A 24,196-nucleotide genomic window follows, 5' to 3' on the forward strand; every position below is an offset into this window, starting at 1 on the left:
TTTAGTTTTCTGGTAGAGTCAAAATGAAGTAGGCTCCATCCCTTTGTTTGGTTTTTTTCTTGTTTTTCTTCAGTTTGAAGAATGGTATCAAAATGCAGCTACCATGGCTTCTAGAGGTTGGTGTGCCTGGCTGGCTGGAGCCATCCCTGGCAAGCAGCTCTGCTCTGAGTTCTGGTTTCAGCAGTGGCATTTCCAGGCTGGGGGAAGCAGCAGCTGCTCCTCTTCACCCCACTCAGATTCCTCACCAGCACTGAGCACTGCAGGGTGAGGCTCTGATTAAAAGGGTGCATGAAACCTGGGTGAAAAGGTGGGAGAGGGTTTGTTGGTCCTCTGAGCAGCTTCTTGTTCAAGAGACAACTCCATAAATGTGTTGCCATAAAAATTATTTATAACATGAGCCTTAAAATAAGGACAGGGTGAGCTGTGTGCTGCTTGAGCTGCCTGGATGGGTTGTTTAAAAAGGCCTGGGCTGGGCTGTCAGCTCCAGAGGCTTTGTTTGATTTTTCTTGTAAACCAGTTCCACCAAATGTGCCAGCCAGTTTCTATGTGAAAGTCTAGCTGGTGGTTTCAGGGAAGCAGATGTTTAAGTAGCTCGCTGGCTCTGAAATATGTCAACGTTTTGTATGCTGCTATTGCCATGGAAACAGGCACTGGCTCAGCAGAGCTGGCACAGGGATTTTAGAATTACATCTTAAAAAACAGAATCAAGATAGGTTAGTCATTTGTACTCATAAACACCAACAGTGCTGCTGAACACAGCCCTTCTTTGAGTCTGCTGCCAGCCAGCAGGCCAGTGACTAGGATTTTAAATTCATGGCTTTCAAGAGTGAGCTCATTTCTGTTTGGTGGAACTTTATGAGAAAGACATGCATGGATTGCAGTTTGCTCAGCCAGTCCCAGTTTTATCACTCCTTTCCTCCACCTTCCTCAGCAGAGGTGAAATCCCTGTGGGGTGGGAACTGCAGATTTCAGCCAGCTGACAAACTCCACTTGTTGCAAAAATATAAAAGTGGCTCATGAAACACTGAAGTGGCAGCTTGAGAGTTGGTCATCTCCAGCAGCTGGGTGAGAGCAACCCAGGGACTGCTGGGGGGAGGAGGAGGAGGAGGAAGAAGGCACTGAGCAGGGGGACCCAGAAGGGGCAGGGGAGGAAGCAGCAGGAGCCAGGTGTCTGGGAGAGGGCTCAGGAAAGGGCTGGGGTGAAGCCACCTCCAAACACAAACAAAAAGGCAAGGAGCATTGCTCTGAAAACGCTGGCACTTTGCCAAAAGAACTTTTTTTTTTTTAATATCTTTTTTTTTTTCCTGAAGTGGAATTCGTTTGACAGAACAATTCCCCTTAGAAATAAAATTCTTTAAACGTTGGGTCACTAAATAATGAGGGCAAAGTGCTTAGTGACCTAAATTGGATTCCTTAAAAGGATACCCACTAAGATCAAACTGAGACTTTCCCAAAACACAGGGGCAGAAGAAGAGGCAAAGCCTCCAGCTCAGACACAGAGTTTGCTGCCTGAGGCTCTGGGCTCCTCAGACACTTGCCTGGTGTGACAGCTTGGCGAGCTGCTGTGTCCAAATACCTCACCTACATTCACCTAATTTTTACACCTAAAGAAGAAAAAAAAAAAGCCAGAAACCTCCTTACTTTAAACAACTTAATTTATTAGAACCCTTAACGGTTGCTTTCATTAGAAGAATCAAGCTAACACCTAATTCGGGGTGAAATTACATCTTAAGACAAACAAAAAAATTGCTTAAATACAGTATTTACTGCAGACTGCTATTCTTAGAGTCCTGGTACAAGTTTATACTCATGGTGTGGTATTAGTATGGTCTCTAATTCTGAGCAGGTTCAGCATTTTCCTTCCAACTGGGAGTCCACTGCACCATGCAAAAGGCTCTGCCCCTGCCTGCCTCCCAGGAGGATGCAATCAGAAGCTCAACTCAAACAAAAAAACCTTGAGCTGCATTGTCAGAACCCGAAATCTTTATTTCTTGTATTTTTAAGACTGATTCGTAGAAGAACCCTGTAGCAAAAATAATAAAATAAAATTGTATAAGCACTGGAGTGTAGAAGGCTCAGGGAAGTTGCACTGAGCAAACCTCGACTGTTACTGCAAATTGGAACCTGAGTACAGAGAGAAAGTACAATCACCCCTGTCCTGGGCCCTAGAGTAGCCCTTGGGAGAAGCAGGCTGGGTTAATCACCTTCATTTCCACTGCTGCAGATCAACAGAATCATTCCCATAAAATCCAGAAAGTGCTTAAACACAGAACACAAAAAGGATTGGAACTTACAAAGTGCAGAAACCCCACGAGTGGGAGGTGGCAGATGCTCAGAGCCCTGGGTCAGGGCTCTCCCTTCCTGGGGCTTCACGGTGACTTGGCTGCTTCTCTTGAACACACACACAAAGCTTCCCTACAAGCTGGGCTGAATGATTTATATTACCTTTTCAAACAAGCTGTTAGTTACACCACTTTTTCAGGAAGTTTTGGGTTATTCAGTCCGACTGCCACCGACTTCCCGCTGGAGCTCCAGGGCTGTGAGGATGAAGGTGTTGGTTGCTTCCCCAGACTGTCAGAGCCTTTTCCTCAGTGCCAGCAGGCAAGGAGCAGGTTTTCAAACACTGAGTTTTCATCTCTGACTGACAGCTCACCTGGAACCTGGGAAGCAGGGCAGGAGGGGAGCAGGAGTGCTCTCTGCTCCCAGGGGCAGTGCTGTAGAAAAGGAGTCCTTTGGCTGATGTTGTTTCCACAGTGTGTTTGTTACATCAGATACAAACTGTACAAGTTCTCCAGTTTACAAAGTTTGCTAATTGCAGAAACAATCCAGCCTGTATTTATAACACTGGTTTTAAATGTAAGGATTGTTACAGATCAGGTACAGTCTAAGCAGTTGGCTCAATGTAACAACAAAAACGTGGCTTTAATACAGTTTGCAATAGTACAACTATGTACATATGTACAGAACTGTTGCCTTCTGTTCCTCTGCTGACTGGGAGTCGACTCATCACTTGTAATTATCAGCTTCCTTTAAAGCAAGAAAGACTGAAGTAAAAATGGTTCAGTTTTGCAGCACTTCAAGTTCCTCAGCTCTCTCCTCATCCCTCTTCCTTCCAGCCTTACAGAACTCCCTCACTGACGTGTGACTTCCCATACTCAGCAAGGTCATTCTGTAGATCTCTTTCGTCATCATCTGCAAATTAAAACACTTTGGATCAACCCTGATGTGGTGCTGCTGACACACACAGCACCCACCCCCCTCCCCACAGCCACCTCCTCTGCTCCTGGGAATCCAAGCACCAGGGAAAACACAGAACACACGTGTCCAGCTGTCCCTGGGAGACCTGGGACTTCACAGCACTGAATATCTGGCTTTGGGGTAACTGTACTGCAGAGACCTGTTGAGTTAAGAGGTTCCAGAGCTGGTTAACTCACTGCTCCAATTTTAAGAGTTTTCCTTTAAAGGTTTCAAACTCCTCCACTAAAACCCAACCACAAAGTCAGCACTTCAGAAAGTGACGCTGCTGGGTTTTAACCCATTCTGGAGTTGATAGACTCCCATGATTTGCAAAGGTTGGGTACCTCACAGCTAAGGCAAAAATTCTTCCACCTGCCTCAGGTTTGGAAGCTGCTCCCTTCCACACCAGTGTGGCACAGCACCTTTCTCAGGAATGAGACTTTCCTCCTGCTGGAGGTGACTTAGCTGGTTTTCCACCCCCCTGCCTGTGTCTGACACTTGAGGGTAACATCTGAGGAGACACTCAAAAACCTAAAAAGTGGCTCTCAGCCTTTTCCACCCTCTTCTCAATGGAAATCCACCTTCTCTCTCTCAGAACTGCTGCAGGATCAGCAACAAGTTCACCCCTGCTACTCCTCTGTCCCAGCTGCCTGGGGTTCAGTCTGACAGTGGATTTACAGCCTTGTCCTTGCAGGGAAGAAAAAAGAAGTTTCCTCTCCTCTTCCAGGACGATTACTGTCCCTCTCCACCACTCTACTCCATCCTACTTCTTGACTTCTACTCCTCAGGTTTTGGTTTTGAGCCTCACAAAAAATCAGGACATTAAAAAACCCCTTGTGCATTCCCAGTGTAACCACCAACTGTAAAAAAAAAACCATCCATCACAAAATCTCCAAGTCATCTTCATAATACTCTGCATTCTGCCTGCCATAATTCAGCTTTCTCCTGTGTGGGTCCTCATCCTTCTTCCCTCGAGGAGTGAGAAAGCCCTAAAACTTCCATTTTGTGTCACTTACTGAGCTCTGAACACTTTAGGTGCAGAAATTACAATAATTCCTCAGCCTGCATGCCAGGAGGGTGCCCAGCACGACCTCCTCCCAGCAGCACCAGCCTGAGGTTTGTGTCCCCATGCTTTGCTTGGGTAAGAAACTACCAATACAGCATGTGGGTAGCACTTGATTTATATATATATCATCCTCCACTATACAGCCACCACAAAAAAAACCATATTAGTAGAAGCCAACAGCTTTTTAAATATCACCCTGCCTTCCAGCAGGTGGAGGGCTGAAGGAATGCCAGGCTGGATGCTGCCATTCAGGTGAGCACACCTCCCAGACTGGGGTGTTTTCCTCTGGTAATTTCAATCTCCAGCCCACACATTTCCAGTGGCAACAGAAAAACCCTGCTTCATTAAATGGCTTTGTTTGCACATGCCACGTGCTTTGGTCTAACCTCACACAACACCACGTGATGTTTTTCTGATAGTTTTTAGACAGAATTTCAGGGTTTTTTCCCCCTCCCTAAACAATTACAACCACACTGGCACCACCCCCCACAATTCCACCCTCTCCTACCCTGCAAACAAACGAGTCCAAGGACTAAAGGCTGCTGGCAGTACCCCTTGCTGTGCCGTTTGGCTTGGATCAAATCAAAGGAGGAAACAGCACAACAAAGGGCTTGGAAAATGAAGTCTGAGGTAGTAACATACACTGCTGGGCTATTCCTCATGGAAAGGCTTCCAAAAGCCCCTCTTTAATCTCTGCTCTCAGATACTAAATCCATGATGTCTGTACACATCCACAGGGGAGCTGAGAAGAAGAAAGGTTTTTCCCAAGTCCAGATTTAAAGCCAGGAACTGAGAGGCACCACATCCAAAAGGCAGACAGGTCTATCAGCTACTTCCACTTACAGCTCCTGCTTTTTCCAAATGCCCCTTGCACTGCAAGCTACATCACCACAGTCTCTGCTTTTAAACAACTCCCCACCACTTGCCACCCCATCACACCCACCCTACCCTCCTGTTAGTGGAACACAGGGATGCTGTGGTACTGGTACCAGTTAGAGCACACCCCATGCCAACCCTTGCTGCTGAGAGCGAGGAGCTTCCCCTGCAGGGACCACCAGAGCAATGGATCCATCACAGCACCAGGAGCTGAGGATCCATCACAGCACCAGGAGCTGAGGATCCATCACTACACCAGGAGCTGAGGATCCATCACAGCACCAGGAGCTGAGGATCCATCACTGCACCAGGAGCTGGGGCACAGCAAGAGCTGCACAGGCAGCCCAGCTCCTGCCACCCCCCTGCCCCTGGGGAAAGAGGAGCCCAAGCCCTGAGGGAAAGGGGCAGGAGGGAGCAGGGATGCAGGAACAGCTTCCTGGCCTTGGTTAAAACTTGGGGAATTGCATTCTGGCATCCAGCTCAGGAACTGTACAGAGGAGCCCAGCATCAGCCCAGTGCTTACTGAGGGGAACTGGAGTAAAACCATGGAAACCCCAACCCAGGTGCCAGGGTTTGCAGCCCACAGACATGCAGCACACACCACACTCCCCTTGGCATTACAAGCTCATAACCATGAGAAGCAAATCTCCTGCAGCCAGAGCAGCAGCTCTGCATCCTTCTGTACCTTCACTTGGCAGCCAGCCTGTGCAAGCAAACTGCAACCCAGTGACCCCCCCACCCAGAGCAGCAGTCCTTAGAAATCTGGAGTGACTGCAACCCACTGCTGCAGTTTTCAGCTAAAAGTGTAACAAACCAGGCCACGTCTTCTGGAGCAGCAGCAGAGTTCTCGGTTTTATCAGTACATTAATTAAGTGCTCAGGGTTCAGAGCTGCACTTTTTCTTTTGCTTGTTCATGAGTTTCAAACTATCAGCCTGGCCAAAAACTGCTTACACCACATAGCCAGATGCATGCCCACAGAAATCAGCTGCTTTTAATCAGCTTTTCCCATTAATTACACTGGCATACCAATTAAATACATGTCTGAAAAACTACCAGCTCAAGAACTTGCATTGTGAGGATCAAAACCAAGGTGCCTGCAGAACTCCCATCAGAGCTGGGCTCCCACCCCATCCCACCTTTATTTTGCACTTTCCTTAACACTCCCCATGTTTATGTCAATGTTTTCAGCCTGCAGCCATGCAACCCTTCCACAAAACATCACCAAGCACCCAGCTGGGGACTCAGTGCATGGCAGGCAAGCAATGGAGAGGTGATGATGGACTGAGCTGCATGCAGAGCACCAGGGGTGGACAAGCAGGAGCAGGGATTAGGTGAGCACCAGATCAATGAGTTGGAGTTTGGTTAGCCAGGAAAACCAGGAGCCTGTTGAATCTGTGTAGGATGCATAAAAACCACACTGAGAGCTGCTCACTGAGACCTCACTGGGTGCCACTGCCAGGCAGGTCTGACAAAGGCAGCAGCCAAAAAAAAGGACCAACTATGCTTCTGTACTTGGAAACTGCTTCAGGAGCAGCAAAGATCACCCCCAAAACAGCCAGGTACCAGACTGGGGATTTTTAGACACAACTGTTTCTGACATTTAAGTGTCTTGAATCCCCCAGCAGAAACTGTACACAGATTGAAATAAGGAACCAGATCCTCTCACTGAACACAGCTGCAGCAAACGCAGAGCAAGACCATATTTTAAAGCCTGCCTGGAGCTCCTGGGTTCTGCATTAGAACTTGGTGATCAGCTGGAAACAGGGAAGCTTTACACAAATTCAACAAGTGAGCTCAGCATGGATTTGATTACAATGGGATGGAGACAAGGCCCAAGCTCACCTTGGACGTCTTCTTCTCCACCATCACCATCCTCTTCCTCATTGTAAGCCAGCTCAGCCTGTTTGTCTGCCTCGTACTCACCCACGTTCCCATCATCCCCATTATAATCTGCCAGCTTAGAGCCCTGCTGGGGATCAGCAGGGGATTCATTCTCATCAAAGAACCGGCCTGCGGAGAGCCAAAGGATTAAGTCAGAAGCAGAGGGGAAAGGAACAGGAGGATTCTCCAGGGAAGCAGAGGGAGGGGAAGGCAGTGGGGGCTTGGTAGGAGGTCCAGCTGGAGGAGAAAGGGGGAGCAGGGAGAGGGCAGGGGGAGAACAAGGTTTATGTGCAGAGAGGACACAAAGCTTGGTCACCCAGCACCTTGTGAAAGCTGGGTTAGAAACATCACCCTCTGGAGAAGAGAGCAAGAGTAAGCATCCAAACAGAGCTCTGGCCTTTGATCACCTACAAACACTGAGAAAAGTTTTCAGTCTCAAAATAGTGATGGGCACACAGCAGAAGTTACTTTGCACAGACTCTTTTCTCCACACAATGGAGCAATCTGTTGCTGACTTCACCCCCATCCTGCCTGCTGAGCCTGCACCCCTCTGCCAGGGGGAAGCCAAGCACCAGGCTGCCTCCCATCTCTGAGCTGATGGCTTCAACCAACTCGTTTGCCTTTTCACTCTGGTTCCCTGTTCAGCTTCAGCAGTTTTCAAAATGTTCCAAATTCAGTGGTTTTGTCTCCCTGCGAAGAATGAAGAATAGTTCCAGATCCTGAAACAATGCTGAAGAAAAGTGAGAATCAGCTGAAGTGACTCGAGTCAGCCAAGCCCAGAGTGAAGGATGGATGGGGGGTGTCCAGCTCTGAGCTGGTGTTAATGGGACACAAGGAGATCTCTCCAAGTCCAACAGAGTTCAGTCTGCTTGCCCACTGCTTCAGGAACCCAACAGTGAGGCTGCAGAGTCTGGAGGGACTATGGATGCATGAAAAAAAAAACAGGATTAAAGTGCAATAGAATTCCTGCAGGCTGGAAACAGACTGAGGAAAGAGTCTGCCAAGGCAGCTGGGAAGGGACTTGCAGTGGAAGCAATTAAACTGAGAAGAAAAACTGGAGAACATGATTTCAGTGTTAGGATTAAAAAGGAGGCTGGGGTTAAAAAGGCCGGATGTAAAAATGAAATTAATACAACAAAACTGATCATATGTGGCAATACATAAAACTCAGGACAGAATAACAGTGCAGGTGGGGCAGAAAAGCAGCAGAATCACATCCAGTGCAGCTCAAATGTACAGAAACACAATTCCAGTTATTCTCATAAAATAAGCAAAAGGAAACCGTGATCTGTTTGGAAATTGGAAGTTTAATACATTATTCATTCTCTGTTCATGTCTGAGTAATCCTTGCTGTTACTGTTTGCATTTCTGGACACCTCATGATATAGAACTGTACAGCTGGCACATGTTAAATATAAAACAAGCCATGGAAAAACAACTGAATGCTCTTAACATAGGGCAAACCCAAGTCTGCAGATGTGCTGGAAATACTGTGACAAAGAAATTTAAGCTGACAGAAGGTTAAAATATGACAAAGGCCCCGGGAAGCACAGCATGCCCCCAGGGACCTGAAGCTGAGGTGAGCAGCCCAGCCCAGGGGCAGCTGCTCTGTCTCTACAGGGGCTTCCTTCTGCTTTGAGCACTTGGGGTTCAGCTCAGGGAAGGGGGGAAAGGCTGAGCCTGAGCACACAGACACTTCCAGCAGTGGTTCTGGGCTGGGTGGGTGCTGACAGCAACTCCCCTGCCCGTGCAGGCAGGGCCAGGGGCACAAAAGGCTCAGGCAGCATCTGGCTTCTCAGCCATCACTGGGAGGACACCAGGACACCAGCACCAGGCACATACTGGTCTGGGGACACCCAACCCTCAGACAACACCACAGGAGCTGCCAGCAATGCACCAGCTGCATTCTGAAACAGACAAGGTCTGGGATCTCTCCAAGCAGGAGCCCATGTCTGTGATGCAGGCACAGGGGGATGTGCTCACCTCCAGCACAGAATGCCCAGGGGGATGTCACCCATGCCAGAACCTGCAGGTAACATCTGCTGAGATGACTTCTGAAGAGCCCCTGGGGCATTGCTCAAAGCTGGGTCCCTGAGCACTGATGGCTCCTGGCTCAGCCCAGGGGCTGCTGCTGAGTGACCCAGAGCCCAGGCAGGGAGCTGCAGTGACACCTGGGGATGGATCCATCACCAAGGGACCTCACAGAGCAGACCCGGGAAGCAGATCTCCTACAGACCTGGGTTAGCCATTTCCAGAGGTGCTGAAGGCTCTCCCTCACTGCATCACCACAACATACAATCCAAGTTATTCCAAATACAAAGAAGCAAAGAGAAAAGGCAAGGTCAAACCCATGGGGATGCCTGAGGTGCCCCCTCAGAGCTGTGATGGAGATGTTCCCCCCACATCTCTGCTCCACTGCTGGCCCTGCCAGACCCCACCACTGAGCCCTGAGGCTCTGCCAGCTCAGTGGCAAGTGCAGGATCCTCAAGAAACTCCTTGGACAAACCAAAAAGTCCCTCACATCTCAGGACACAGCTTGCACAGGCTGCGTGTCAGCCTGGAATGCACCTCTCCCCTCTTCATCCATGGGCACTGTTAAAGCAACTGCAGCCTTCCATAAAGATCTGTTTGTAAAATAAACCCAAAACCAAACAGTAAATTCATGTTCATTCCTCACCTCTTCAGCCCTGGTCTTTCTAGAGTTTTTTCCTCCCCACACTAAATCCTAATTTTTAATTTTTTTTTTTAACTCTGCAGAATTCCTTCTGGCCTCCCATCATCTTTCTCTGATATTCAGAGCCTGAGGATGGCCTCACAAGCTGTAGGTAAAACAGAGTTAATGACTCCAGCTTCTTATCTGTTAACACACCCCAGCAGAACAACCTCAGCCCCAAGGTGTGACCAATCCCCTGTGCTGACCCCATCCCTTCTGAACTGCTCAGCTGCTCTGTGTCTGCCCATCCCCACTCCTAATGCCAAACTCCTGTTATGTTTATGGATCTTCCCCTTGCTGAACCCACAGCTCACTCACTGCTGATCTCCAGCACTCTGCCAAGCAAAGGAAGCATCTTTGTTACCCAAATACAATGACAGCAATACCTGTGCTGGGAATATCCTTTTCTGACTGTTGTGCACCCACCAAATACAATTAATTCCTCACCAGGTCTCTCTCAATTTGCCTGCAATGAAGCTGCATCCCTGGTTTTGCTGCTTGCCTCCCTACTTTCCAGACCTTATCACTTGGACACAATCTGGTCCTGGAAAATCCACATTAACCACTTGTCATATGGTATTCAAGCTGATTAACAGGCTTTTTCCTGCAGTTTCTCCAAGATTCTGCATGGTTCTAGACCATGAAGAGAAACTGCAGCAGTCACTCTAATGAAGCAAACTTCCCAAACCAAACCTTTTATGACAAAAATGAATCCATAGTTTCACAGTCCTGGGACTGACCTGAGCTTTCAGAATTCTTCCCACTGACCCCTAAACCCAATTCCTGATGCTATTTCATCAAAACTGCTCTTCCTGTGCCATTGCTTATCCAGTCCACAGGATTAACTCAGCAGGAGGCTGCAGTTTCCTCCCAAGTTCCATACTGAAGGTGTCTGTTCTGATGCAGTCACTTCTCCTCTTGGGGTACAGACCAATTTTAATCACAGAAACCGAAGTCTGAGTGAAAGCTGCTCAGCTGTGAGTATAAAGAAATTTAAAGCTGAAGTTTTAATAGCTATATAATAAAGAAAAATAAACCAAGATGAGATGTTTCCTCTCACAGAAGACCAAACGTCTGGCCCATGCACATACAGCACCATGCAAGGGCTGAACTCTCAACATACTGTCCAAAAATCATATTTCAGTCAAGTAGTGCAATGCAGTAAACACAAGTAAATCAGTACTGTGCATGTATCACAAGTCTTGACTTAATCTATTGAAATGTGTCACTTCCAAATGCATTTTATATTCCTAAAAGCAAATATTTGTTTTTAATTGACTGAGTATCTAGAAGATGACACACCAAGGCAAATCCTTTTCACAGTTCTGTGCTGCATTTCTTAGCAGGTTTACTCTCCAGGCCACTCACTGTACTGGTTCCTGCTTGCCAGACAGGCACTAATACAGACAGAAAATTAAGTTATTTTATAATATATTATAGTGCATGATATTGGTCAACTTACTTTGCTTCATCTTCTGCAAGTCACTGAGTCTGCTCCTTGGGATATTTTTATTGTCTGTCTCAATTCTGTGTTCTTTCTGATTTTCCATGTTTTCTTCAAAGTTTAAGTGCTGGAGAGAATTAGGAGGTATCTGCCTCACGTTATCAGCATTTCCATCATTGTCACTGTGCAGACCTACAGAATGAGGAGTGTTTGGTTTTCACATGGTTCCAACAAGAAGGCTCCAATGTTACCACAACAGATCATTCATCATATCTGGATACATAATCAATCCTAGGTCATTACCTTCCCAGGTGAATTTCTGGATGTACTCAAGAGCTTGATAAAGCCCAGACCAATAATGCATTTATGTATTTTTTTTATATCCTCCTGCTGATTCTGCTTTTCAAATCTACTAAGCATCATTTATTGTTTCAAGAGCTATGATCTATGGAGGAGGTTGCAGCAGGTCACAGAAGTCATGCTAAAAATAATAAACAGAATCCCAGGACTACACAAGCAAGGACTACAGACAGCCCTGGTCCCTTGGAATTCATACCAATCCTACAGATAAACTCTAAATTCAATGAAACAAGCTTTTCATGTGAAATCTTTTATGTTTGCTCATAAAGAAAAGTCAAAATAAAGGACTATTTTAATCATAGACCAATTTTAATCATAGAAACCAAAGTCTAAGTGAAAGCTACTTAGCTGTGAGTATAAAGAAACTTAAAGCTGAATTCATAATTATATAATAAACAATTGTTTACAATGTCAAACATTTGGAAAATCCATGAACTCCTCTGTGTATATGGACTTCAGGCTCACCAGTTCTGCCATTCTGTCTGCATGCACACCCATCCCCAAGGAATTAAGAAATACTTCTGCTGCCTTTTTGAAGAAGAACCAGAGCAACACTCGAAGCTGTTTGGTGATGCCACAAAGACACAGCAAGGTTGTTATCTGGAATGTTTTCCATCAGGACAGTGTTTGAAGGGGCCACTCACAATGCTGACACAGCCCAACTCTCTCTGTGACATAGAAGTGACTTGATCCACCAGTGAATTGTTCTGTGGATTTGTGTCCTTTCTAACTGCAGTTCTTCTACACCTCTCCCTGCAGTACTCTTTGTTCTCTCATGTCCTAAACCTCCTCCACATCACCCTCAAGCGAGCTGTTCACAGAAGAGAGGACACAGAGCATCCCTGCTCCATCCCCAGCTGCTGCCAAGAAACCAGCAGCCAGCTCCTGGTGGCATGCTGCAGCCCTGCCTATTAGTATCTCTAAGGAGGAGAACTCATTTCAATTACTCTCCTCTGTCCACTGAGGAAATCTTGAAGCACTTGACTGGAAACTTCTCTTGAATTTGGCAGAATTGGGCAAGAGGCTCAGAAATCAGTGGGTGTCACAAAAAGAGATGCACAGGCAGAGAGCCCCTGCTACACACACACACACACACTGCTCCTGCATCCTGCAAAGCTGATCCTTGAGTTTCTCTTTGCAACCACATCAAACACAAAAAAAGAGGCAGAACCCCCTACACTCATTTTATGGGAGCAGATATTGGGTGATTTTCCTACAAAATGTCTCTTTATCACCTGCTGATAAGAATTTTACCTGGTGCCAGGTTTGGAGCATGGGGCTGTTCAGTTGGGAGGTTTGCAGCAGGCTGATGACCTTCATTTTTAGAAGCTGAAATGAGTGGCCTCTTCAAAGCTAAAATAAAATACATGGATGAAGTAATTAACATGGAACAGGCACGTATATGAACTCATGTATACGAGTTCTTCCTCTAATAAGCCTGTAAACTTTTTTGTTGTCATTTTCTTGTTTCTAAACCATAGATGACAATATAAAATACAAGATTTCTGGAGGAAAATCCCAATGTTATCAGAAGTGCTCAGTTTTAGGAACTCAAACCTCTAAAGCACAGCAGAAGTTATCAGATTTTACACCCCACCTGAACTCTATTACCACAGACTGATTTTAAAACTTTGCATTCACTACAAATGGTACTGAAACAGAACACAGAGCCCACCAAGAACCCAAATGTGAAAGCATAAGAAAATTTCTGCTAACCAGTGGGAGTATCTTCAGCTTTACCAGGGTCATTATCTTCTATTTCAGGCATGCCTGCATCTCCTCCTGGTTTGATTTTCTCTGGAAGACAAGAACAGGATATTCTGCCTCATTAACCTTTACCTTTGAGCAGTGACTCCCCTTATTGTGGAAGGTTTTAAGCCCAGAAGAAAAGTCCTTTATCTACACAGGTCCCATGCTGGAAATGCCCCATCAGCACTGTGCTGCTGAAGTCACTGCTCTGGAGCAGAATCCCAAAGTCAGTGCAACCTCCAGAAGAGGGAGGGAAACTGACCCCCTGCTCCTGGCAGCAGCAAAGCCTCCAGCCAGCTCCTCTGTGCAGATCCCAGCTCTCCATCAGTGCCCCTTGCTCACCCAGACACACCTCACAGGGAGCAATCCCCAGCTCCCAACTGGACACAGGAGGAAGGAGAAGCCCCAGGAACCAACCAAATGGGGACAAAACTCTGCAAGAAGCTGTCTGCATAAAAGGACCCAGAGAAGGATGTGCCAGTCTCTGGGTACCCAGAACCTCCAGCCTGGCACAGCCATGTGCAGCTCATCAAGTTACCTGAGCCAAATAATTCATTGTTCTGCTTCAGAGAAATGCCCAGCTCTGTATGACAGTGAAGGAACACAACTGTCCCATTAGCTAGCAGAAATTGCAAATAAATAAATAACAAAAAAGGCAATACCTTTGTCATTTCCAGCATGATCTGAGGGCTGCTCACTATTTACAGCGTTTTTATCTTCTGCCTCTGGAACAGCCTTAGATATTGCCTGCTCATCATTACTGGGATTTACTTCAGTGTCTTTACTGGACTGAATTTTTTGTGTGGCCTGTTAGAACAAATTGACAGAGAACCAACATTAAGCACATCACTGAAACAAAATTGCTCCAGCTCAAGATGACTCTGGGCAAGAAAAATCACATTTATCAACCAGATGATCACAAAAGCAAACAGAATTCCTCTGCAGATGAACCTGAATCCTGAGGGCAGGAAGCAAGAGTATGGACACGTAATTGAAGAGAAAATGTAAAACAGAGCCTGGCTGTGTGACACTTCTTGTGGCCTGTGTATCTGAAGTGTATTGCAGCCAGGTTAGGACATCACTGGCCCTAAGCCTCAGGTCAGACTTCAGAGTACTTCCAGATTTTAAGAGGTCTGATTGAAATCCATGTCAAGTCTGCTTTATTCTCTGTAATGCCTCTAAACAGAGACAAAGTAGGGAAGTCATTTTTAAGAAGAGCAGGTTATTTTATCTGTTTGCAGGAAACAGACCCATATTCTACTGGCAGCTTGCACCCTGTAATGACACCCCTGACACCATTCAAACACCACTGCTGTTTGCATCACATTAGCACCTCCAGGCCTCAGTGGAGATCAGGTTCCCCTTTGCAATAACCTACATAAGGCTGTGAGAACAGATCCCACCCTGGAGAGCTATAAAGTAACATCCATTTTACAGAGAAGGGGCTGAGCTCCTGAGCACTGATGTCACGCAGGAAGGCTGCAGCAGAGCAAAGCAAGAACCCTCATCTCATCTTCAAGGCAAACCAGGCAGATGTTCCTCCCCTGACACCCACTCTGGGCTGCTCAGGACAGTATTTATCTCCTGACTTTTGGTTAAATGTCTAGAACTGTCTGAAATGCTGAGTCAAACAAGCAGCAGACTTCAGGCTCTCCTAATACCCAGACTTTACCTTTTGTTCCCGCACAACTTGGTCCATTAATTTCTTTATGTTCTCTTCATGCTGCAGCCTCATTTCCTTGATCTGCTGCCCACACTGCAGGCTTGGTTAGAAACACAAACACATTATTTGTTGTATTTGCTCTCCTACAAATAAAATAGGGGGAAAACCACGAAGTGGCACAAAAAGCCAAAGCTGAGCTGTAAGAGTCTGTACAAAAAGCTTTGCCCTGGGAAGTGCATGGAGTGGAAATGAATACAGGAAGAGAGCAGAACTGGGAGAAACAGAGACCAAACTGAGAAACACCAAAGTAAACAGACTGGCCCTGAATATATTCATTTCCTCCAAAACCTGGAAAGCCACTGGAAACCCCAGCCTCTCATTAATCTGTCATCAGCACATTATTAATTCCACTCAGAAAGCAAAGGATCCCCCCTGGCTGTCAACATGAGATGCACAACGACTGCCTCGCTGGCTGCTACCAACATCCCAGAGACACAACTGAGTGTCCCAACCTCCCTAACAAGCCAGACAGAGATTAACCCAACTCAACACAATTCCTGTCTCCTACAAACCCAACACAGCACATACAGGAAAGAATAATTGTGTGTGTTAAAGTTCAACCCTTGAGAAAAGGTCTGAATCTCCCCCATTCCTCAAAGCTTCAGAACTTGTTGTTCTCCCCATTTCTCCATCATAAACTTAAAAGGCAGAGGTCAACTTCAAATTTCAATACACACAATGCTTTGAACTTCAGCTGAAAAAAAAATAAAATTACACTTTTAGAAAATAAAAATAAAATTACACTTTTAGAAAGACAGCAATTTAACCCTGGCAAAAATAACCCTGGCAGCCTACAGACTGTATGGATTAAGCTCTTCCATGTATTTTTTAACTAATATCTCCCTGTTATAAAAAATGCATTGACTTAAAATTGTCAGTGCTGAACAATTCCAGTAAATCAGATTTTTCTCAGCTACTGCCTCACCTGGGGAGGGGGAGAGAAGAACAAAAAAACCCAAAACTTTACAAGCAAACAGCTAAGTCAAAGCTGCATCACCAAGTGAGTTTACTCAAGATTGAGGATTAGCAGAAATAGGATTAACTTGCACTTTTTAATAACTACAGACACTCAGACTGTGACTGGTGTTGCTGAGGACATACCTGTCATACTCCAACCTCCTTGTCAGGTAAGTGTTGTTCTTCTTGTACTCATGAAGTTGATCTTCCTGGCGAATGAATTCTTGACGTAATTCTGCCAGTTGTTCTAGACCAAAAAGTAAAAATCATCATGAATATAGAAATCTAAGGGGAAATGCCCCATCACAGACAAAACTTCCATTATTGCTATTTAACATAACATATCATTTGAGCAAATTCTTATTTATTTTAGATTTAAAAACTGTTTACTTGAAAAAGATGTCCCTATAAACTTTAAAACAATTCTTCTGATCCGACACCAAAACACTGACATTTTTCTTTACCTTTTCATTCATAAGGTTTACACAACACTATTTCACCTCTCTGTTGGAAAATCCCTTAATTTCCTGACAGGTTCTGTTACTTTGAGTAACACAAAGGTATCAGTAGGTTAATGTAGGCACATTTCTGCAATAAATGTACAACAGAAGGCACCTTCCCACTACCCAGGAAACCAACACAACGTTCCTGTCCTCACAAGTACCTGTTCCAGCAGTTCTTCTCCCTGCTCCTCAGCCTACAGAGAGCTGTTAAGCTTTCTACTGGTTTAGAGCCAGGCAGAAAAGCCAAGTATGTTCTCTTCTGGCAGATTTTGGCATTAACTCTTCCAGGTCACACTAAAAACTCAGAGTAAGAGCACAGGCACTGAAATCATGTCTGTTTCTAACAGCCTTACAGGATGTTCTCTGGACCATTCCTAACCCAGCGTCAGGATCACCACGTTGCTGATCCAAACTACACCAAACTGTGTCTTTGGTCTTGAAAATCATTCTAATATCTTGGAAGCAGCAGTGCCAGGACATGTGTTCTGTCTGCAGACAGCAGAGCAGCCCACCAGAACCAGCCCTACACTTAGTGCAGACACTGCAGTGAACAAATATAATGGAATTTCACATTATGAGACACTCCAGCACCACTTGAGCTTTCATTTCAAACGCACTCTGCAGTGAGAAACTACAGGCAGTTAAAAAATACACAACTTCAGTCTGCCAAAGCACAGCTTGGCCACAGAGTCCTTACCCTTTAAACGATTTATGTCTGCCATCTGATAGGAAATGTTGTTCTGCAGCTTTATCTGTAAGGAAGAAATTATATCAATATAAACAAGTGGCAGGTTAGGGAGGGCTCAGACTGCAAAGACTGAGGTGGATTTGTTTGCACTGGAAAGAGAGTGGGTGCACAGGGTTATCAGAATGACATATACAAAGTTCTGGTAAACCTAAGTAAAATACACTCAGTTATCTACAACTGATACCATCAACCTGAATACTGGATTTAGGGTTCACTAACGAGGACTTAATTTTATTTTCAGAATGTATTTCTATCAAAAGCAAATCCTGCCAGGACTGAAATAAACAGACTGCATTCTGAGCCTGCAGGAGGAGATGGGGAATTTCCAATGCCAAAGTGTAAGTGTACCAACAGAAACTCACAGCATCCTGAGTAAAAACAACTTTTACCTCATGTGGATTTAAAGGAATTATTTCCGTGTGTGATCCCACCTAATATCCATAACACTTCTTATTTTTAAGATATAATCTGACACCAGTAGTCTTCCACAACAGCTTTTAATGTGCTGCTTCTAGTAAGGAATAAAACAGCAGTTACAATAAATAAGAAGTGGATGTACACAAAGCCATTAAGTAAATCTCACACACATAAGGAGGACATCTCACAGGACATGTGTAAAGCCAAAAAACAGCAGAAACAAAGAGATGCAGATGTAGAACACTGAGAAAGGGTGGAAAAAATCAACCCCCCCATCACACCCCACTGAGACTGTAATGATTTTCCTTGCAGTGTCACCCGGGTACAGAGGGCAACTCAGAGGGGTGGCAGGGACTCAGTTTCCCCTTGGGACACTCAGGCAGACCCCCCTGGGACAGGGACACCTGGGCTGTGTCACCTCCATACCCCTCACCCCCGTTTCCTGTGCAAACAAACAGCCCAGACACCTGCCCTGACTTTCAGGCTTCCTCCACCCACACTGCCTTCCCTTTTATCACATCATTAATTGCTGCAGAAACGTTCCAGGTGATGAGTTCTGTTTCCTGGCTGGTCTGTCCCTGGCAGGCTGCAGCAGGAGCTGCCGGAATCCTGAGTTTCTGCAGAACAGAGGGAACAGGGAGGGCATCCAAGAGCTGCCCTCAGAACGTGGGCTCCTTCCCAAGCAGGGTGCTCAGGGAGGGTTTGTGTTTGCAGAGCTGGGCAGGGCTGGCAGCAAACCCTGCCCCACCACCCCAGCCAACACCAAGAGTCCCTCCACAGGAATTTTGCAAAAAAAAAAAAAAAGAAAGGATGGGAGCTGATGCAATGGTAACCCCAGAGCCCTGCCCATGCTGCTGGAACAGGAGCCACCATCCAACCACCCAACTGGGAGCCTCCTCAGGGTGTCAGAGACACACTGAGAACCACAGGGCTCTGCCCACCCAGACCTTTAAGGCAAAAAGCACAACATTTAGTGAAGTGAAGGCCTGTGCTGGGCTTCCCCTGCTTTATTTCCAAGGCACAAGTAACCCTGAGCAGGGCTTGGGCTCCCCAGAGAAGCAGAGGGGAAGGAAACCCCCAGGCCCTTCCATCCCCTGCCAATCCCACAGAGAGGGGAGCTGCTCAAGCACTGATGAAACTCCAACTCCTCTCTTCTACAAATCCACCAGCAATACAACCACATTCTCCCTGCCTTCACTTGAAGGAGTTCTTTTCCCAGAACCCGATACATCAACAAACAAAGGAGATCCTGGGAAGTGGCAGGCTCTGTTTCCAAACCTTCATCTAACAGGATTCCTACTCCAGCATCCCTCCCTCCTGGCTTGCTTCTGCTCATCCTAGAAAAGGTCTGACTTGCAGTGGGCCAGGGGAGGGCTGCCTGGCTGTTCCCAGGAGCTGGATTGGATGAGAGCACCAGTTTTATCACACCATCTTTCATTCTGCCGATGTTGAGTTTCAGAGAGAAGTGACAGAATTTATATCCCAAACAGCTCAGCTGTCAGCAAACGTCCCTCATCTGAAGGATAGAAAGGGAAGAAGCTTTTTTTATGATTCATGGGATCTGTTCCACCTACACGTATAAAAAACACTCCATGAACCATGGCTCAAGTCCAGCTCCCTCTGAGCTGCATCCTCCAGGAGTCTAAGCCTGCTTCTACTGCTCCTGTTTCTCAGTGGCAAAGCAGCTGGGATGAGAGGAGAAATTCTCTGCAGCCCCATGAGCTCTGGACAGGGAAAAAGCAGAAGTCCCATGAATGCTGGAGCTCTGCAGATGCAGGACAAGGCGGCAGTGCTCAGGGCATGGGCACATCATGCAAAGCAAAGGAGCAAAGTTCTGGTGGGGCTGGAGCTCAGCTCTGTGCATGGCAGGAGGGAACAAAGGTGGTGGTGGTTATCACTTCCCACTGGAGTCACTGGTGAGCCACAAACACCCAGAGCCCCATTTCCCTCTGAGTCACTTCTCTACCTAGCAGGAACACCCTGCAGGAGCTGATGCTGCCCTGCACAGCCCTCCAGGGCTGGTCACAAGTCTGTGTGTGTGCACAAGGGTTTTGACATGCCACAATTCCATGGCCTTTCTGCTGTTGTCAGCTGCCTGTTTCAGAGCAGACAGTGCTGTCAGGGAGCAGTCAGTCAGTCAGAGCCTGGAGGTGAGAGTGTGACCCCCAGGAAGGTGCAAGGCTGGAAGATGCAGTCAGCATCATGGCTGGAGAGCTGCAGCTCTGCTAGCTGAGAGCCACCAAGGAGCTTTGGCAACAGCTGAGGATCTCACTGACCTGTTTCATCCTGTGAAGCACCATTTCCAGACAACAGCTGAAGGGCAAGGCCCTGTTACACACCTGGAAGTGCCAGAAACACCTCTGGAATGAGCAAGGCGTGCTCCCCAGGGCTGCACCAGCAGATGCAGAGCTACCAGTCCCCACATGCTGGGCAGCTGCCACCTGGAAGCTCTCCACCACAAATTCCTGCCATTCAATCTTTTTAGTGAGCTTACTGCAAAGGGATGTGTGAAGCTGTGGGAATGGAGAAGTATCCTCATGGTATGCTGCAAAAAAGCACAAAACACTCTGGAAACTGATGCCAGCTCTGTGTGCAACCACCACCCATTTTCCCCCAAAAAGGTCCCAGGTCCAGCAGACCATCAGCTCACCAGGATGAGCACGGGGAGATAAGAAGGAACTCCCAAGACCTCAAGCTTCTTATTTTTTTTTTAATCTCTTTTATTTTAGCACAAGACACCAGGTCATGCTGCTACATGTGTAAGAGCAGACACCAGTGGGGTGCAGTGCCACTCGTTTGTTCCATGTGCAAGGGGAGGGAGCAGAGGGAGAAGGGTTTTTTGGGCTTGACACAGACACCACTGAGCTAGGAGGAAGCTGCCCACAGGAATTCAGGTTGCCTCAGCACAGGGAAATGCACACTTAATTTACATGACCACAAGGCAACAAACCTCTGGTGAAGACAAAGGGGCACAAAGCAGAACTGACACCATCATGACCACCAGAGTAGCATCATTCAAATGAGTTTTCTATGAAGTGAGCCTGGATTTGTTCTGATCCTTTGATACCCTGGGAATTACCAGGGCTGGTGTTCTACTGTAGCTCCTGCCTTCCACAAAGGAAGTAAGATCATTGGTAGAAAACACTTTGCTCAGAGAAGATCCTTGCCAAATTACTGAAAAAATTACGAGTCAAGCTGGTTTTGGTCAGACACTTCACTTTTTTTTTTTTTTAAACCAGATCTTTTTAAACCAGAGCTTTATTCTCTAAAGCACAGCCACGTAAAGGCATTTTTTAGAAAAAAATGAGGATTGTTGCCAGTGAGAACGTGACAGTAGCTGACACGTGAGGAAATGAGAAAGGGACAGGGACTGGTTGCTGCTGTTTGTGCCTATCAGGACACAAATTTTACACAGGAAGAGAGGCTATTCAAAAGCTACCAGCTCCTCTGACCTTAGAGGCAGCTTCTGGAACATGCTGCAGTGTGCCTACACCAGGACTCACTCCTGAGGGGCAGCAGCCTCAGGTCTCTTGCTGCCCTCCTGCCCTGCTGCCAGACACCAGAGCACTCCAGGACCAGCAGACTGATGGAGAACAAAGAACCCCTGCTGGAAACCCTGACTTGACACTTGTGTTTTAACTCCTGGTGTCCTACAGTAAAACCTGACAGATTTGAACAAAGAAAGTGACAAATCTCCTCTGTTAACAGCAAACCTTGCCACACAGCTTCCTCCAACACCACCAGTGGAATCTCACACCTCTCAGTAGGATATAACCATGCATGAAATGATTTCATTGCCCTGGGGACACAGGATGGATGATGAAAATCAGCTTCACCTGCAGAAGGAACAGCCATACTACAAACACCCAGCACCTCCTGTCTTTTCAGGCCACCACCACACCTTTGAACCCTTCCTTGGAGGGCAAAGAACAACTAAACCTATCTGTATGGAAAAGTTCAGTTAAAAAGCAAAACAAAAACGAAGCCAACCAACCAACCAGAAAACCTCAACGGGACAGAAAACTTCTCTTTTACAAGGGAATGCAGATTTTTTAAAACCTACCTGCTTTAATTTCAGGGGGATTTACTCATCAGATTTAATTTTGATATTTAATTTAATATTTTGATATCTGTATGGAATAATTACAAACTGAGCTGGTTTTTATACTATCACAGTGCTGTAATCTGTATTTATTCCCAGTGGGGAGCACTGGTATCCACCATTCCACAGCTAATCAGCCTTCTTGTGCCAGTCTCATAAATTTAAGAAAAACTGATCTATGTGTTTGTTAACACAGAAACAGCTTCATTTTAATGGCTCAGCAGGAAACAAAACTTTAACACAAAGTAAATCAATTTGAAGGTGTCTGCAACTCTATAATGAGACACATGCGTATTCAGCTTTTCTGTGACAATTAAACGCATTTTCTTCTACTGCTCATCAAAGGTGTGCTAGGAAAGGGCCAGGAACACAAACCCAGCCAGTAAGCAACCCTGAGTGTGTGATATTTCCATACATCCTCCTGTGCTGTAGTGCTCAGTGAGCAGAGTTATGGACTGCTTGCACCAGCCACAGGTTCACCACAGAGTGCAAGGAACTTTCTGCTGAACTCCTCCCTGCAGAGCTGCCGGGGAGGATGCTGAAAGTGGAGCAGTGAAAGCTGATGCCCTCACTCACTCATTTCCCCTCCACAACAAAAGCAAACCCCAAGCCACCTCCGCAGGAAAGGCCAAGCTGAATTTTGCATGAGCGCGTCCCCTGGCAGCTAAGGAAAGTGACACGTCGTGGCAGCACCAAGAGGGATTTTTTTTCTTTTCCCAAGTGTATTCTGGCTGCTCACAAGCCCGCCCCGGTGTGCAGCAGCCCAAGGGAGCTCCACCAGGAGCTTGCTTTATCTCCCTTGAAGCCTAACCAGGTAATTTTAAGGCAGTGTACAGCTTTTTTTGACCCATCACAAAAGATAAATAATCTCAGCGGAGGAGGAAAGCTCTTAAGGACAACTAAAACCCGCGGTCTGGAAAGCAGGGAGCTGTCGGCATTGGCATCCTTAGCACACACGCTGCCTTCGCCGAGCATTTCCAGCTCTTTTTTTCTTTTTCCCCTTTTCTGGGATGCATCCAGAAACCTGAGCGTACTGCAAATGTCCCGAAGGCACCCAAACCCGAGGAAGGAGCTCCAGGAACCAGGGGCTCCTTCAGATGAGCTGAGAGCCTCCCCATCCCCAGGGAGCACGGAGGGAGCCCCCGGGCAGAGCCGCCCCGCAGGGAGCCGGGGACCCCCTCACCCCCCCGGTCCGGTCCCAAGGCTTTTACCTTGCTGTCCTCGCACTTCTTCACCTGTCCGTCCCGGGCCTGCAGCTGGCTGCTCAGCTGGCTGTAATCAGCCTCCTTCTGCTCCAGCTGCTTCTTGTGGGAATCCACCCTGCCCATCAGGTCCGAGTTCCTCTTCTCCAGCCGGCCCCGGGCCACCTCCGTGCGCTTGGCCTGGCTCTGCAGCTCCGCCAGCTCCTCCCGCAGCAGGGCCTGGCGGGACGAGGCGTTCCAGCAGTTGAAGGCGAGGATGGCGATCACCACCAGCAGCGCCACGAAGACGAGGGAAGGCAGACGGCCGCCCCTCCGGTTGCTCCCGAAGCCCACCATGGGGGAAGCCGCCGGGCGGGGGGGGCTTCACCCGCTTCACCCGCACCTGAGAGGGGAGAAGCAGGGGCGGGAAGGGCGCTCAGAGGGCCGGCGGGAGAGCGGAGCCGCTGCCCGGGGGGGCCGGGAGCATCCCCGGCGGCGGAGAGCACGGAGGGAGCGAGCGGAGGATGCGCGGAAGGTGAGCGGGCTACCGGGGCCGGCCGGAGGGGAGCGGGGCGAGGGGAAGCCGCTCCGGGGACGGGGCTGTGCGGGCGCTGCCGTTGCCGGTCCAGAACCGCTCCCGCCCCGCGGGGAGGGCCCGGCCCAGCGCTCCGCCGGAGCCACCGCGGCGATCCGCCCCCCTCCCCCCGATCCCGCACCGCCCCGGCCCTTCCGCCGCCCGGCATCGCGAGAGCCGCACGCCCGCCATCCCCAGAGCGCAGCCGCCCCGCAGCCGCCATCTTCTGCGGGGGGAGAGCGGGGGGCGACGGCGGGGGTACGGGCACACGGACACGCGTGACCACGGACACACAGACGGACAGACACACACGGACACCGAGACACACGCACAGACACACACACGCACACACCAGACTCCTCTCACCCCTCCGGCCGCCACCGGGACCCCCGAGGGCCGGGCCGGGCGGGGCCGCTGCACCGAAATCAGGGGCGGTGATGGGGTGGGTGCGGGAGCAGGACGCTCAGTGCTCCTCCTGGAAAGTGTTTGCTGAGGAAACCCAGCGCGGCTGTGGGGTTATGTGAGGAAATCGTTTGGTTGTTTGACAGGGAATGCTCAGGTGAAGCGTTTATTGCTCACCAGGTGCCACCCGAACCATCCGCGGGTCGGGCAGGGGAAGGGTCTGAAACACGGAGCGGGGTCCCGCAGCCTTTCCAAACCCCCC

General features: G+C 47.8%; 1 protein-coding gene across 3 annotated transcripts; it reads right to left on the reverse strand.

Annotated features, from left to right (window-relative positions):
- Nucleotides 1-1,637: 1,637 nt before the first annotated feature.
- Nucleotides 1,638-23,679, reverse strand: CASC4 (cancer susceptibility 4). 3 transcript variants are annotated; one of them, XM_030456779.1, is made up of 10 exons: nucleotides 22,989-23,679; nucleotides 17,208-17,262; nucleotides 16,152-16,254; nucleotides 15,000-15,090; nucleotides 13,990-14,134; nucleotides 13,295-13,375; nucleotides 12,833-12,931; nucleotides 11,237-11,410; nucleotides 7,023-7,190; nucleotides 1,638-3,192 (listed from the first exon to the last, which is right to left on the reverse strand). In XM_030456779.1, the coding sequence occupies exons 1-10, from the start codon at nucleotides 23,313-23,315 to the stop codon at nucleotides 3,119-3,121; spliced, it is 1,317 nt and encodes a 438-aa protein (XP_030312639.1). In that variant the 5' UTR covers nucleotides 23,316-23,679; the 3' UTR covers nucleotides 1,638-3,118. The 3 variants fall into 3 exon arrangements, with proteins under 3 accessions (XP_030312639.1, XP_030312640.1, XP_030312641.1); XM_030456780.1 differs by lacking the exon at nucleotides 7,023-7,190 and having other exon boundaries at nucleotides 22,989-23,653; XM_030456781.1 differs by lacking the exons at nucleotides 1,638-3,192; nucleotides 7,023-7,190 and adding an exon at nucleotides 8,358-9,685 and having other exon boundaries at nucleotides 22,989-23,612.
- Between the last annotated feature and the right edge of the window lie 517 nt (nucleotides 23,680-24,196).

This window comes from Calypte anna, chromosome 10, assembly GCF_003957555.1.
Source record: "Calypte anna isolate BGI_N300 chromosome 10, bCalAnn1_v1.p, whole genome shotgun sequence".
Taxonomy (NCBI): Eukaryota; Metazoa; Chordata; class Aves; order Apodiformes; family Trochilidae; genus Calypte; species Calypte anna.

Excerpts from the sequence above, each read along its gene's own strand:
- CASC4 (XM_030456779.1), bottom strand. The coding sequence starts at position 23,315 with ATGGTGGGCTTCGGGAGCAACCGGAGGGGCGGCCGTCTGCCTTCCCTC. Across the intron at positions 15,091-16,151 it reads AGGAGGTTGGAGTATGACAG|CCTGCAGTGTGGGCAGCAGA; the intron begins GTATGTCCTCAG and ends TTTCTAACCAAG. Across the intron at positions 14,135-14,999 it reads AAGTTGTGCGGGAACAAAAG|GCCACACAAAAAATTCAGTC; the intron begins GTAAAGTCTGGG and ends TTGTTCTAACAG.